This window comes from Physeter macrocephalus, chromosome 5, assembly GCF_002837175.3.
Source record: "Physeter macrocephalus isolate SW-GA chromosome 5, ASM283717v5, whole genome shotgun sequence".
Taxonomy (NCBI): domain Eukaryota; kingdom Metazoa; phylum Chordata; class Mammalia; order Artiodactyla; family Physeteridae; genus Physeter; species Physeter macrocephalus.
In genome coordinates, this window is record NC_041218.1 from 53,534,345 (window position 1) to 53,549,965 (window position 15,621).

Consider the following 15,621-nt stretch of genomic DNA (forward strand, 5'->3'; position numbering starts at 1 on the left):
TTCAACCATAAAAAAAGAATGAAATAATGCCATTTTTAGCAACATGGATGGGCCTAGAGATTATCATACTAAGTGAAGTAAACCAGACAAAGACAAATATTATATGATTATCACTTATATGTGGAATTTAAAATATAACACAAATGAACTTATCTATGAAACAGAAACAGACTCACAGACTTAGAGAACAGACTTGTGGTTGCCAAAGGGGAGGGGGTTGGGGGAGGGATGGATTGGGAGTTTGGGATTAGCAGATGCAAACTCTTATGTATAGGATGGATAAACAACAAGGTCCTACTGTATAGCACAGGAACTATATTCAATACCCTGTAATAAACCATAATGGAAAAGAATATGAGAAATTCTTAATTCTTCAATTATATACGTATATAATTGAATCACTTTGCTGTACAGAAGAAATTAACACAACATTGTAAGTCAACTATACTTCAATATAATGAATTTTTAAAAAAAGGGAGAGAAAGCAGGAGTATAACATTTGAGCAGAGCCTCGAACCAAAGAAATCAGGTATGACCTAATGGAAACAAGACCAAGTATGCCTTTGGACTTCATATATTGATTATTTTCTGCCTTTGTTTTCTCTTCTCTCCATATTCTCAAAAATCTGAAAGTGTACCTCTAACTGTCTTTAGAAGGCAGAGTGGTTTCTTGGGTAATTCTGAGTGGGGTCAACAGGTATCCCACACCGCAATTTGATCTTTGGACAGAGTAAGTGCTGTCTTCTTGAGGTCATTGCTACCTTTCTGATTTAAAAAACTTTTTTTTAATTAAAAATTTTTTTTTCTCCACTAGTGTTAATAAATGAAACTAGTCATTTCTTTTGTTTCTAAGTCCAGGATAAATCTGTAGTTTGGAGGCAGTAAACTTAGAGACCAAGGATATTGTTAGGGATATAGATAGACCTAAATTCAAATCCTGACTATGCCAATCAATTTTCATGTGGCCTTGGACAATTTACTTATTTCTTCCATGGTTCATTTTTCTCATCTGTTAAATGAGAAAGGCAGACATGTAGCTCAGAGCTTTGGGTATGGGAAATGCTCCATAAATATTAGTGTTGAAATCATTATTGAGGTAAAGTGGAAATTTGTAAAGAATTTCTGGCTAGGTCTTTGGTGGCCTGTACTTCTTACTCCTAGTTTCTGATTCTGCTTGAGATACAGGAAGCACATCAGGAGCACCCACAGCCCTTCTTCATGCTCTGCTTCATATGAAGACAATCTTCTATGCCCCTAGACTATACATTCTATGAGAAGTTACTCCAAGAGTAGACTCCCAGGGGAACTTGTACTGAGTTCCTAGCTCTTAGCATAATATATGTACCTCGAAAACAATAATTCAACAATTTTTTTTGTTGAACAAAAAAATTAAGTGAATGAATTAAGCTGTGTGTTAGGAAATTGGGTAGTTTCTCCTGTTCACCCAATGCTATGTGGGGAGAAGTCCATTTTGGACAGGTCTGGGAGAGCAGATTATTCCCCCTGCTATGAAAAGATGCAGTGAATATAAACAGGAAAAATAAAAGTGTTCCACCTGCTTACCTTATGCTAAGGTCATACTGTGTACTGAGGCTCATATTCACGTGCTGTGTTTGGAAGGTATATTAGAGCCACTTGTAAATCAGTTTTAAATTTCAAGTCATGAAATACCAGCAATTGACCTATGATAAAAATTTCAGTAACTTTGAAACATTTCAAACATACTAAAAATTCTATAAAATGTTGTAAAAGATACATGTGTAGATACATGTTAGCATTTTGTTAAATTTGCTTCAAGTCAGTTTTGGTTTTTAAAGTCTGATAATTCTGTATCAGAATATCTCCTGTTTCATTTCTATTATACTTTATTTGTGCCTTTACTCTTACTTGGTTAACCTTGTTAGAGTTTTTTAAGATATATTTTGTTCAAGGAATGAGCTCTACTTCTGTTATTAATGTCTACTTTCTTTTACTTAAAAAATTCTCCTTTGTTCTTTTCATAACTCATTGAGTTAAAATTTAACTTATTCATTATCAATCTTTCTTTTCTATCAGCATCTAAGGATGAAGAATTTATTCTTAAGTACCATTTTAGCAACATCCTAAAAGTTCTGATACATACATTTTTTCACTGCCCATAAATACGTATGTTCTGTAATTTATACTCTGACTCATAAATTATTTGAAATTTTAGAAATAATTTTTAAACTGTTTAAAATTTTTGTATGTAACATTTAAAAATTTTCCAAACACATGAGTATCTTTTGTTGTTGGTTTAATTTTTTTAATGGTAAATGCAGTGTAAAAGATATTAATTCCTTGAAAGTTGGCCTGATTATTTAAAAGAAATAAAAAGTTGGTAATATTTGATTTTTTAAAAATAGATTGCAAATCATAGAACCAGAAAGAACTTTAGAGACCACCAAATTCAACTCCTTCATTTTACAGGAAAATACCCCCAAAATGGCAAATGACAATCACGTGCTCATAGAAATATTGCTGAAAGAAAAGCACTTAATTTTTTCAGGTTTAGCATCACTTTTTGTCAGATACAACCCTTAAATACTACTTTGCCTCCCTGAAGGAATCGTTTGAGAAGTTCGTCCTTAGTAAGCCAACCTTTTGTTTGTACCTTTAAATTAATCCTGGGCTAATGCAGAATCATCCACTGAGGAATAAGAATGACCATTGGATGCTAGTGTTGAGTTCTTGAGCACAGTGTTTAAGGTTCAAGTATAAAAGGAGAAAGAGATGCTGCAATGCAGCCTTCCTTTGGCAGCTAGAAGTTTTCCCTGTTTATCCTTCCTTTTTCAAAAAAAGAGTGGGTGGGAGGATGATAGAATGGAAGTGAAATTAAAGGAGAATAAGTTCTTGGTGGTGGTGGGAAAAAATGTCTTTTTTTTTTTACCTCAAACCCTCATATAGTTACATCTTCTAAAACAAAAAAGGAAGAGAAGAAAACAACAAAAATATTATTCTTTTCAGAAGGAACAGAAATCTTTTTCTTCCTTTATTTTAGGGATGCCAAATATGCTTTCGTTTTCTGTAACTGTCTTCTAGACAATTATATTTTTTCCTATTGATATTCAAACACCAACTGCAGAAGGTTTTTGTTAATACACATGTCTTATGCTAAAGCATTCATATAGAGCAATACATTTAAGTGTCTATTATTTGTTAAAAAGATACAGTAATGTAGTAATTTCCTGGAAAGAGTTATAATTTCATGAGTTTATAAGTATACAGTCACTGTATGTGGTCCACAATGACTTTCCATTCTCTCAATTTAGAACTGCAACATAGAGAACCTGCTAAGTACCGTCTCTGCATTACAGTAATTTGTTGCTGAGGAGCATTCTGTGGGAACCTAAAATGTTTTCGTAGTCTGATCAGACATTGTTATATTAATAGGTCTGTAAATGATTACCTGACAGCTGAAAAATAATTTTTCTTGCCTATTTTCTGGTTAAAAATAAACAATTTTGGAGGCTCTGTTCGACTTAATAAAAGAACTGAAGATCAGGTTTACTGTATTCTTTGTGTAAAATAATGATGAGTATTGTTAAATTAAGCTATGGGAAACTAGAATGTCTGGCTAGAGGTAATTAAGATATGGGTTAATCTTTTTAGATGAGGGCTGTTGTAGTAGACACCTGCAGTTTATTTCACTGAGCCGAGCTTCTTAGAAGCAAAATCTCTGGATTAGGAATATAAAAATTCAATTGGTCACGTTGAAAGAGATGAGAAATTGTACTATGTTGAATAGTGTCCCCTCAAAAGTCATGTCCCCTGGTACCTGTGAATGTGACCTTTTTTGCAAACAGGGCCTTTTCAGGTGTGATCAAGTTAAGAGGAGGGCCCTAATCCAATGACTGGTGTCCTTATAAGAGGGAAGTGTAGACATAGAGATGCAGAGACAGACGCACAGGAAGAATGCCATGTCAAGAAGGTGGCAGAGATCGGAGGATTTATCTCCAAGCCAAGGAACACTTAGAATTGTTGGCAACCACTGGAAGTTAGGAAGAAGCAAGGAAGGATTCTTGTCTAGAGGGAGCATGGCTCTGCCAACACCTTGATTTCAGACTTCTCGTCTGCAGTACTGTGAGAGAATAAATTTCTGTTGTTTTAAGCCTCCCAGATTTTGATAATCTGTTATGAGAGTCCTAGGAAATGAATACAGAAGGCATTTTGATTATAACTAATGTAAAAACAATTAGAGCATGTGCTGGAGGTGCCTGAGCCTACATACAAGAGGAGAGGGAGTAAGTCTTTAACTTTTAAAAATGGATTGCATCTCAAAAAGACTTTAACAATTGTTCAGTTAGGATACTTGTGAGCTTTAACTCCTGGAAAACTATCATCATTTTTATGTTTTGTTTTCCACAGCTGACAATACCCAGGGGAAATCAGTATAAGGAAAGATTCCTGCACAACAATAAAAATAGATTTTAAGTTCACAGCGTCTCTAGTGGGCTTTTTTTTTTTTTTTTTAAACTTGAGAGCTCATAAGAAATTTATGGTCCCTATTTTCTGTGGTGTTCACCATTTTCCAATAAGAAACTCTTTTGCTTATCACTTTTATTTATATCCAATGTCTGACTTTCTCGTTCTGTCTCTTTTCTCCTTTCTTGTAGAAACTTTTGCTACAATAATATTCAAGAATATTTGCTGCAATAATATTCTTATATATCTTTCCTCTTCAACAGGAACCATGCATATTTTTAAATGAAATTATTTCCTTTTTTGTCAGCTAGATTTGTCTCCTTTTAGTTTTTAAAATGTTTTTTGGTTGATGACTATGCTGCAAGATCCTAGCGCTTCTCGATGAGTATTAAAATAGTGCAGAGAGTTTGAAGGACCATTTAGCTTTCAATGTTGAAATGAGGTGATAATTTTGATACTGCTTGAACACTTGTATCCTGGAATGGGATGGCAAACACAAATGTCCAAATGTGTCAATTAGTGGTATAAATGAGAGACAGGCTAGCTGTAATAAGATGGACAATGTGTATCTTATTCTTATCTGCAGCTGATTTGTATCCTACAGCAAAATGCAAATGTGGGAATGGAAGCTCACTGTTAACAAATCTCCTAATCTTCAGGGGAAAATGGAAATCCAAGTTTCAACAACTGTGAGGGTCTAAGATTTTATCCTACTTGCAAGTTAACAAGTTAGCCTGTTGCAGTTTCATCTATCCTGGCAGAAGACAGGAGATCCTGGGTCAAAGAAGTAGCCAGAATATCAGCATTTTCTTATGCTTGTATCGTGAGCCTCGATCCCCAGAGGGTGACAGAGGAAAGGGCCAGGTGACACCTGCACACACAGCATGTTGTGTTACTAGAGAAATTCTGAATTTAAAAAACTCGAATCTTTTATCATAGGAAGTAAACATGCTTCTTTTTTTCTCTAGAGGGAGATAGCTCTATCTTCAAAGGCTTTTCACTCTGCAAACATCCTTAAAAGGACAGTCCAGAACAATTTCAGGCAATGAGGAGTCCTAGATTATTGTTATAGAAAAGTGTTATTGAGTAACCTTTCAGAAATGATCTCTATGGGTTATATTAAAAATTACATTTTAATAAGTCATTTACATTAAGCTTGTTTACATAAGGGTAGTTTTAAAAAAAATATTTTGAAACCTATAGTGCTGAGTTAGAGTCTAGGAAATATTCATTCATACTCTTGATCCTGGACTTGCATTTCATAGCCCAGTATACTAACAAAACAAATTTTAGATCAGTATAGGGTTGCCATTCTTTTATTTTACTGTATATGGAAACAGCCCCTTCAAAATACCTAAATTCTATTTACTATTGCTCCCAGTTCAAAAAGAATGACTATGATAACTAATGCAATATGGTAACCTGGACTGGATCCTGGATCAGAAAGAGGAAGTTAATGGAAACACTGTGAAATCTAAATGTTCAGAGCCTAGTAATCGGTAACATTCTGATATCAGTCTTTTAGTTTTGACAAATGTACTCAGGTGATGTAAGATGTTAACAATGGGAGAAACTGAGTGATAGATATACTAGAACTCTCTATACCATCTTTGCAACTTTTCTGTGAATCTACAATTATTTCAAAATAAAAAAGCTTATTAAAAATTAAAAATGGATAATTTTAATAAAGAGAAGGCAAGAATGAATCTCAAAACAAAGGACAGTTATATGAAAATTAAATGCATTTAGCTTTATGAAAAACTGACTGAATTGCCCTTATTTTTCTTATTTGGGCATGAACTCGTAAAGGTTTTGACATGCATAGTGTAGATCCATGGATTATCGACCATGTGATAGCTTTATTTAATTTAATTTACTGTAAAATAAGATGAGATTGCTTTTCTCTCTATTTTCCTTGGAGAGCCTGTAGAATCAGATAACTTTACATTTTGTAACTGAACCTATGTGCCTTTTATAAATCCCATCTGATTCTATATAATTCCAGGTTATACATTTTAATCAGGGTAGGTTGCTGGATCCTCTCCAAAATAAGATTTAGCTTTTCTAGGAATTTACTTGATGCAGATCATCCTAGGGAGACTCGGAATATTCCTGACTTTAAAATGTCATTTCTCACTATTGGGAGGGAGAGGCGCGTCATGTCAATTCCAATCAGGAGGAAATTGGGAAGAGGCTATTGCAGACAAATGCCTGGCAGAACAGATTCCAGCCATGCAGCCACAAACAGAAGTCTGGCCAGTGCACATGCCTGGGAGAAATTTAGGGTGCAGTAGAGTTCAGGGACAGGTCTTCAGTTCCTGCAAAGGGGAAATTGCCTAGAGCATAGCTTCTCAACCTAAGGCAGCATGTTGGCATCATCTGGGCAGTTTAAAATAATGTTCAGGTTCCATCCCTAGAGGTCCTGATATAATTGGCATGGAATAAGGCTTGATCTTTTTAAAAAAAAACTTCCCTCATGACAGTAATGGGACACTAATGTGCACCTAGGGTGGCGAACTTCTAGAGTGAGTAAGGGTCTCACTTATGGAGGAGATGACTGACATGAACCCCGATCTGCAGGGCAGAAGCCAGTCCTGGGACTGGTGCCCACAGAGGCGGAGAGAGCTATGACTCAGGGAGCAGAGCAGGATCACAAGGGTTACAGGCTGGTGTTTTGGTCTGGAAGTGTCTGCAGTAACCCTATCCCTTTTGGGGTGACCAAACTCACACTGATTTGCCTGTGACTTTCACGGATGGAGCACTGAATGACCTGCGTCTTGGGAGACCCCTTACTTCCGGGCTAATGGGACGTTGATTGCTCTAGTCCCTTGAGTCCTGGCCAAAGCATCCTGTATGGTACCCTCTTACCAGCACCTACGAAGAATAGCTCTGCTCTTCCTGGCTCTGTACATGGTAAAATTCTCACAACATCTTTTTAAAATATTTTTATTTACTTATTTGGTTGCACCAGGTCCTAGTTGCAGCAGGTGGGCTTCTTAGTTGTGGCACGCAAACTCTTAGCTGTGGCATGCATATGAGATCTAGTTCCCTGACCAGGGATCGAACCTGGGCCCCCTGCATTGGGAGTGCAGAGTCTTATCCACTGTGCCACCAGGGAAGTCCCTCACGTGTTCTTATTTCACCTTTTACCCTCAATTCTGTTTCTGATAAAACCAGCTGGCTTTGGGAGAAAAAGAGAAGTGGAGAAGAGCTATGGCTGTTTATATCTTTTATGCTTCAGTTAGACTCTGCTCAGGAGCTAGTGTAGGATTTCAGGGAGCTCAGCAAATGAGGAGCTTTAAAATGCAGAGGCAGATGTAGCGAAAAGCAGTTGTTCTTAAATTTCGAGTGCCTGGAAGTCACTGGAGAGCTTCCAGAGCCTCTGATCAAGTATGTCTGGGGAGAGGCTTAAGAATTTACATTTCTAATAAGCTGATGCTTTGGGGCTGGACACCACTCTTTGAGAACCACCAACGTAAAGAGACTTGACTCTGCATCAGGCATACCTGGGCGTGAATTCAGGCTCACTTTAAATCTACATTTTCTCACTTGTGAAATGGAAAAATTAATATTCACTTCATCAGTCATCATGAAATAGTACATTCATCACCAAGCAGAATGCCCAGGATATGGCATACACTTTCATTCTCTGAAAGATCTCAGTCTTTATGGTATCCTCTACCTGGGGATGGTTTGGTATTGGGTTGAATATTTTTAGGTTAATAATTCCAAATATGATCATCCAAATCAGCTGGGGAACTTTCTGCAACCCTAAAAAGCATAGAGCCCTCTCTCCTTGGAGATTTGAATCCAGTAGGTCTGAGGGAATGCCTGGAAACCAGTGGGTGATTCTGGGAGTCATGGTGATTCTGATAATCAGTTTTGAGAACCCCTGCTGTTGAGCAATATTTCTTTAGGGCAGGGATTCTCAGACACTGTAGCTTCATTGAATCATCTGGAGCACTTAAAAAGATGCTGAGGCCTGTGTCCTGTCTCCAGAGAGTATGATTTAATTGGGTTGGAGTACAGCCTGAGCATTGGGATTTTGAAAGCTCCCCAAGGTGTTTCTGATATGCAGCCAAGGTTGAGGACCACTGCTCTAGTGTATTCTTAGAGTAAGAAAAACATGGGATATTTGTTAAAATGCAGATTCTTGGGTCTAACCTCAGAGCTGCCTAAACAGACTCTCTGGGCGAGAGACACAGTAATCTGCATTATTAATTAGCTAATGCCCTGAATTTAACAATTTGTTAGTCTTAACAAATAAAGTATTTGATAATCATAACAAATAAAGTATTTGATAATCATATAATAAAGAGAATAATAAATTATATTAATAAATAATAAATAAAGAGAATCATAGCTAGAGGGACATATAGAATCCCTCATTGAGTAAATATTGCCTGACTGCACCTAATTATATAGCAGTTTACAGTGGACTTGACTTTGTATCTCATGGATTCCACTGCATTCTTTTGTGAGGCAGTGTGGGTTGTTTTTTTCCCCATTTGATTGATGAGGGAGCTGAGATTCTGGGAGGCTCTCCCCCTAACAGCACACTTGGGGATGTAAATATAGAACAGGCACCTGTGCTTCCCTGAAAGGAGACCATAGTTTAGTGGGGGCATGGGACAGAAACAAGAATGCAGGTAGAAAGAGATAAAATATGAAAGTTCAGGGAAAGAATGGTTAGCAAGGTTAATTTTATGAGGAGGAGGGAATCTGAGAAGGCTTTTTGGAAGAGGTGGCCCTGGTCCATCTTGGAGCTGATAAAGTTGTAATTTCCTTTGAGGGTCTGGATGGAGAGCAAATGACCATGGCCTTGCACCTGTGCTCTAATTAGTTTCTTTTATTGGGTTTTCATAGTTTTATAACCCAGGCTGTGTAACTTCCTTTGCATTATCATCTCATCATATTTGTAATAAATTATGCTTTTCTTTTGAGTTCTGGATGCTTAATAAAAATGTGGTTTGTGTTTGAATTTTTCAAATAAATGATTATTTCGACTTCCCTTACTTCAGTAAGCTTTTTTCCACAGGGAAGATAAACCAATATGACGTGAATTATCATATAGTTCGTTTTTATAGAGGTGGGTAATTTTTTTAGCTACAACTATCTAATTAGCTAAAAATAAACATCTGTACTGTTATGACTGTGTTATTGAATCAAGGAGTATGAAGAAAGTTTCAAGGACAATGGATTTATTTCTGGAACAAAAGAGACAGTAAGGAATAAAGCCATGACTGGCAGTTGGATAAAGAGCTAAACTCTGTTGGGATGTGCTGGCTTTTTTCTTTTCCTACAACATCTGTCTTAGGTTATTTTTTATAATACCTACTTCCATAAAGCATCTCGTTCCTTAAGAAAGTCACGTGGGGCTTCCCTGGTGGCGCAGTGGTTGAGAGTCTGCCTGCCGATGCAGGGGACACGGGTTCGTGCCCCGGTCTGGGAAGATCCCACATGCCGCGGAGCGCCTGGGCCCGTGAGCCATGGCCGCTGAGCCTGCGCGTCCGGAGCCTGTGCTCCGCAACGGGAGAGGCCACAACAGTGAGAGGCCCGCGTACCGCCAAAAAAAAAAAAAAAAAAAAAAGAAAGTCATGTGAAGATATGGAGAATCTTTATTATTGATAGATTTGAGAAAGTTGGTTTAAGTGGTAGTCTTTATTAAAATATGTAATTTTTAATAAAATATATTTTATTATTTTAAAATGCCATGCATCTTTTAAAACAGATATGTATAAAGAAATACAATTATATTTGTCTTTTAAACTATCCACTAAAATTTTAAATGCACATATTCTTTGACCTACACATCTGGTAATCTATCCTACATATATACTGACAGAAGTGCACAGAAATATATGAAAGAATGTTTGTTGCAATAACCTAAATGTCCATTTGTACAGGATTGTTTAAATGAATTGTGGTTCACCCCTGTGGTAGAATATTCTGCCGTCATTGAAAGAATGAGGTTGATGTTAAGGTTACCTTAAGGAAAAAAATCAAGTGGCAGAACAGTATGGGTAGTGTAAACTCATTTATGCACTGAAAAGGATATATGTATATTTATGTATATACACATTTCCTTAAATATGTATAGACAACTCCTGATGTGGTTTACAAAATCTGTCAAAAATGCTTGCCTTTTAGGAAGCAACTGCAGCCTGGACAATGTGTAGGAGGGGGATATTTTCACTCTACCATGTACCACCTGAATTCTTAGGATTTTTGCCATAACTATCTATTATTTTAAAAATAATGTGTGAAAATACTTATTTAAAAGCAAAAAATCTATTAAATTTATTTTGTCTATTTATTTTAATAATTTAACTATAGATTTATATAAATTAAAGAAGCACTTTAACATTAAGGCCTCTGTTCTGGACTAAGAAATATTTCCAGGCATGTCAAAGGAAAAAAACAATCTACTTTAGTTCTAAGTTGAAATAATTGTTGATTTATGGCAAATAATTCCTGAAAAAAAAAGTTACAACACAAAAATTAATTTCCACCATTATTTAGAAGAATTACATATAATGCCATTTGAGAGCCTCAAGATTTGTATTATAACAGTCTAAATTGAGGAGATTTCCCCCCCTGGTGTTTAAGCTTCTCTTGAAGTGTCATGGAAACATTTGATAATGATTCAACCATATTGAGCTCTTCATTTCATTTGCAGTGTTAGGCTTTTGTGCAATGGATCATGATCATATGCTGCTTTTGGATTGACTCCTATTTTTCAGAATCAGAAATTAGTGAAAGATTGTTTTCTATTATCTAATCATCTATTTAGCCCCTATATAATGGATTGTTCAAAACATGAATTCTTTGTCCTTTTTTATGATTTAACATAACATGTTTCCAAAGTTGGTATTTTAAAGAAAACTTTAGTAATTTATAAAACATGTCTTATATGCCTTTACCTCTGATGTATTTTCCCCACATACAATGACTTGTCAGCTTCCATTGTTCCCTAACCTGATACCATAATTCTTGTGATTATCTTCCTGGTTTCTGCTTCTCTTTGTTTCTCCTATCTTTCTACCTACTCTTCACTGTGAGTTTTAGACCTCTGAGAGAGATCTGATTGGGTTATTTAGTCTGTGTCCAGTTTAAAGAAATGCTGCTCTCTTTCTTTCCAGGTCACCCCATTGACTGTTGGCTTTTTGTGTCTGGCCAATCAAATGCTAGCGTTTTAATTGGTCCAATCAGATGTGTCCAGGAAATCAAGGTCATTTGAAACATAGTAACCTCTCCTCCACTAATCTTTTGGATAGTTCATCAATCCAACAGCCCAACAGAGGGAATTTTAAGTTCTGTTAAATTTACCCCCCAGCTTTACAACAGAAATTAAAAACAAACAAACAAAAACAGCCTAGGGGAAGCTTGCATTGCGTAACTCACAGGTTATAGGTCCAACTCATAAGTAATGTAGGGGGAAGGACACAGGCCTCGCATTCACACAAAGTTTGTGCCCCTTCTTGGCAACTTCCCAGGTGGACAGCCTTGACTCTCAGAGATTGTGACCTCCTATGTGAAATAGAGACGACAGTATTTCTTTGTAGAAGCGATGTGAGGATTTAAGGAGATTGTGTGTGTAAACCGAGTAAGACAATAAGTGACACACAGTAACCATAATGGTAGCAAACATTTATTGAGTGTGTACCAAGTGCCATGCATTATTCTAAGCCCTTTATGCATGTTAGCTCTTTAATCCTCTGAACAACCCTATGAGATTATTACACAGGGAGACTCTGTGATTTGCTTGAGATTACACGGCTAGTAAGTGAAGGAGCTAATAGCTCACACTGTTAACATCCAAACCAACCCTACCCCGGAAGTCAGGGACTGGCTTTGTTTCTCCCCTTAAGTCTATGGCCTTCTGGGCTCCATTGCCTGTCAGAATTACACGTGAAGTACCTCCCTGTCTTATCCTCCATCCGGTCCAACCCCAGTCCTCAGTTCATGATTCTCAGTGACTCCCTTGGGAATTTGGAGGTGTCAGAGTGTCAGGGCTTGTGCTGCGTGCCATTTTGCCTGCTCTCTGCTCCCTCAGCAAAGCCTGTCCTGTGGGATTATCTCATGAGGAACAGCAGACTCAGGCCAGGCTGCCTTCCTGGGAATTCCAGTGAAGAAAATGTCTTCAACCTTGTTCCATCATTATGTCTTCCTGTTCTCTCCCCTGCCCTTGTCAAGCACTGAGTATTTTAAGTGGGGTTAGTCCTTAAGCCAGACTGTGAAGTAGGTAACATTTGCCCCTTTAAACCACCCATTCCTTCAGTCCTTCCTCCATTGCTCTTTCACATATCAGTGAGTCAGTTGAATTAAAAGCTTTCAGCTTCTGAGGAAATGGGAGATTAGTGGGGGAATGGGAAAGGTCATTTAGACCAGTGCTTCTCAAACTTAAATGTGCATATGTATCACCTAGGTACCTTGTTAAAATGCTGATTCTGATCCAGTAGGTCGGGGGTGGGCCCTGGGATTCTGCATTTCTGACGTGCTTCTGGTGATGCCAGTGCTGCTGTTTTCTAGACCACAGTCTGAGGAGCAAGCATCTAAAGACTGGGGTACCACCTTGAGATGCCAGAGGCTCTACCCTGTTACCTTTTCCAGGAAGATTTAATCCAAAGAAATGAGTCTCTTAGTGGGATTTCATTAATTTGGCTCACTTCTAGAAGAAACTTCTCAATTTCAAACCCTACCCTAGACTGCTTACCAATAAAGCCATTCCTGGCTGGAGAAAAGACTAGTGTAAACTTGTCAAGTTTTGATAACTGTAAAAATAGGCATTTTTCTCCATCAATTTAATTTAGTGACTCTCAGATGATTTTTATTTATTTATTTATATTTATTCATTTCACTTCACTTTATGGGAAAGCACATCATTTTGCTGCCACTCAAGGTTGAGTTTCTCAGGACTGGGGAAATCGCTGATTGAACTTTTCCTGTTGCTGGGGGCCACATATGTATTTCAGAGTCTGTTTCTTTGTTCCGTCTATCATCACCTACATAAAAGGAAAGTTAAGTCAACTTTTATTTCCCTGTCTTTGATTTGGAGTCAGCTCGCTGGGAGTGTTTATGAATAATTCTGTTAGAAATGGTTTGATAATACTAGCCTGGATAGTGAAACTTTGTACAGAGCTTTGCACATGGAGGTGCAGTGTGGCCAGAAACCTGTGAAACGCTGTGGCAGATACTCTTTGTGACGGGAAAGGCTTATGTTCTCTATTTCTGCTTTCAGGGAGGAGAACACTGTTACTACCAGGGCCATATCCGAGGAAACCCTGCCTCATTTGTGGCATTGTCAACATGCCATGGACTTCAGTAAGTGCCCCCAAATTTTTTGCATCATCCATTTTTTTTTCAATCACTTATTTTCTTTATTTTTAATGCACCATGGTCAAAATCTCTATTTTATATCAAGAACTAATTTTAAATCAGTGGTGGATCAAATCTTTTTCTCCTTTGTGGTTTATAAACCAAGCAGATTGTTAAATTAGAGATGCAGAAACCAGGGGCTCTATGATTATAATATGCATCCTTAGTGATGTTTGAAACATTTTTTCTAGTTTCATCCAGATGGAGACAGGAGTGGTTTGGGTAACTTTGTTCTCTGTTTCCGTGGGTGTTTAGCCCCTTGGTACCCGTTCTACCCCTCCTACTCCTTGATGTTCATTTTTACATTTGTATGGAATAATAGAGATTTCAGGAGGCAGAAACTCCTGACTCCTTGCACAAAGACAAGGGCTTCAGGTGACCTCAAGAGCTCATGTGTTTTAGCCCTTTATTCAGCCAGAATCCCACCTAACTCACAGCAAACTAGTGGGAGGGTCCATTTGTTCTCAGAAATCTCTATGGAACAAAATTCATCCTTCCTCAGGGCCTTGCTTCCTTTTACATAACCTTCACCATCAAAGTAGGTTTGCTGATGTTTACTGTGGAAATGGATCAGCTTCCTCCATCCTGTCGATGATGGTGATACCCAGGTGGCTGTCTGTCTCTTACTTGTCTTGTGACCCCTTATAAAGATACTGTGTCAGCCCTCATCATTCTACTTAGACTCTATCATCCAAGCTCCTTGTTACTTTTTGGGGCCCAGAACCAGCTAGCACTTCAGTTTTGTGAAATTTTTGTTTGGAAGCTTTAAAATACTTCCTGTCTGTTACCAAGTTAGAGACGTGGGTTTTTCATCTACCAAACAGTTATTGAGCATCTGGTGTGTGCCAGCCACTTGGAATATTAAGGGGATTAGAACGTGAGCCCTGCCCGCAAGAGCTCCCAGTCTAGTGGGGAAGCTAAATCTAGCCCAGCTTCGTGCTATGGAATGTGGTAGGTATATTTGTTTTCTTTGAGAGAGAAAAAAACTGAGAAAAACGCAAGCTGAGAGTGGGCACTGAAGAACGAGGTCATCCCTGAGGGCTCCAGAGAGATGTCACCTGAAGAAGGTGGAGTGGGCCCTGGAACAGGCTTTGACAGAATCTTCCAGGAGAGGGGTTCGACTGACAGGTACAAAGAAAGTGAGGAAAGAGACCTAATGGGAAAGGCTGGGAAATCTAGCCAGTATGCCTCAGTGGTGCCTCTGGTCAGGTTCTGGCAGTAGGTACGTGAGAGGCAGGAAGGAGAGAGTACAGGAATCAGATAAATAGCCAGAGAAAGGAGGTCACATACCTGAGAGCAGGATAGACCTCCATTTGCTTATTGTTTTTTTCTAAAGGACTATTTTACAATTTTAAATAAATTCTTTGAATAAGGAGACATTTTTTACAAACATGGAATCCATTCCTAATATCTGAGAGCCTTGGCATTCTTAATCTGGAAAAAGAAACGTCGATATATCCCCTTCAGCAGTAAAATTGTCATCTCTGATCTGAAGATGAGCACAGCTGTCAGCCAGGAATAGTACACTGGGCCTGCTGACTTTTGTGACAGCAAATGTCTGTTCTAGGCTTTTTCCTTCCTCTCTCTTCCTCTTAAAATCTCAGTCCAAAGTCACAGTGTAAGTGTCTTGCCCAGTACATGTTCCAATTCCTCCCTGCCCCTCCCCTCCCCCACCCCCCAAGTTTTCCAAATGGACACAATATTGTGAGAATAAGAGAGAAGGTATTACTGCCTTCTAAAGACCCTAACAGACCTGAGACCCTCAGACCAACAGCTACTAATCCTACACAGTTCTAAGGA

The 15,621-nt window shown here is 38.0% G+C and overlaps 1 protein-coding gene across 5 annotated transcripts in view; it reads left to right on the forward strand.

Annotated features, from left to right (window-relative positions):
- The window catches only part of ADAM22 (ADAM metallopeptidase domain 22), a 234,566-nt gene that overhangs the window by 138,095 nt on the left and 80,850 nt on the right, over window positions 1–15,621 (forward strand). For all 5 annotated transcript variants that reach the window (XM_055084959.1, XM_055084958.1, XM_055084956.1 and 2 more), the window contains exon 5: window positions 13,685–13,767. In XM_055084959.1, coding sequence (XP_054940934.1) covers window positions 13,685–13,767 — 83 coding nt within the window. The remainder of the gene's footprint in view (window positions 1–13,684; window positions 13,768–15,621) is intronic.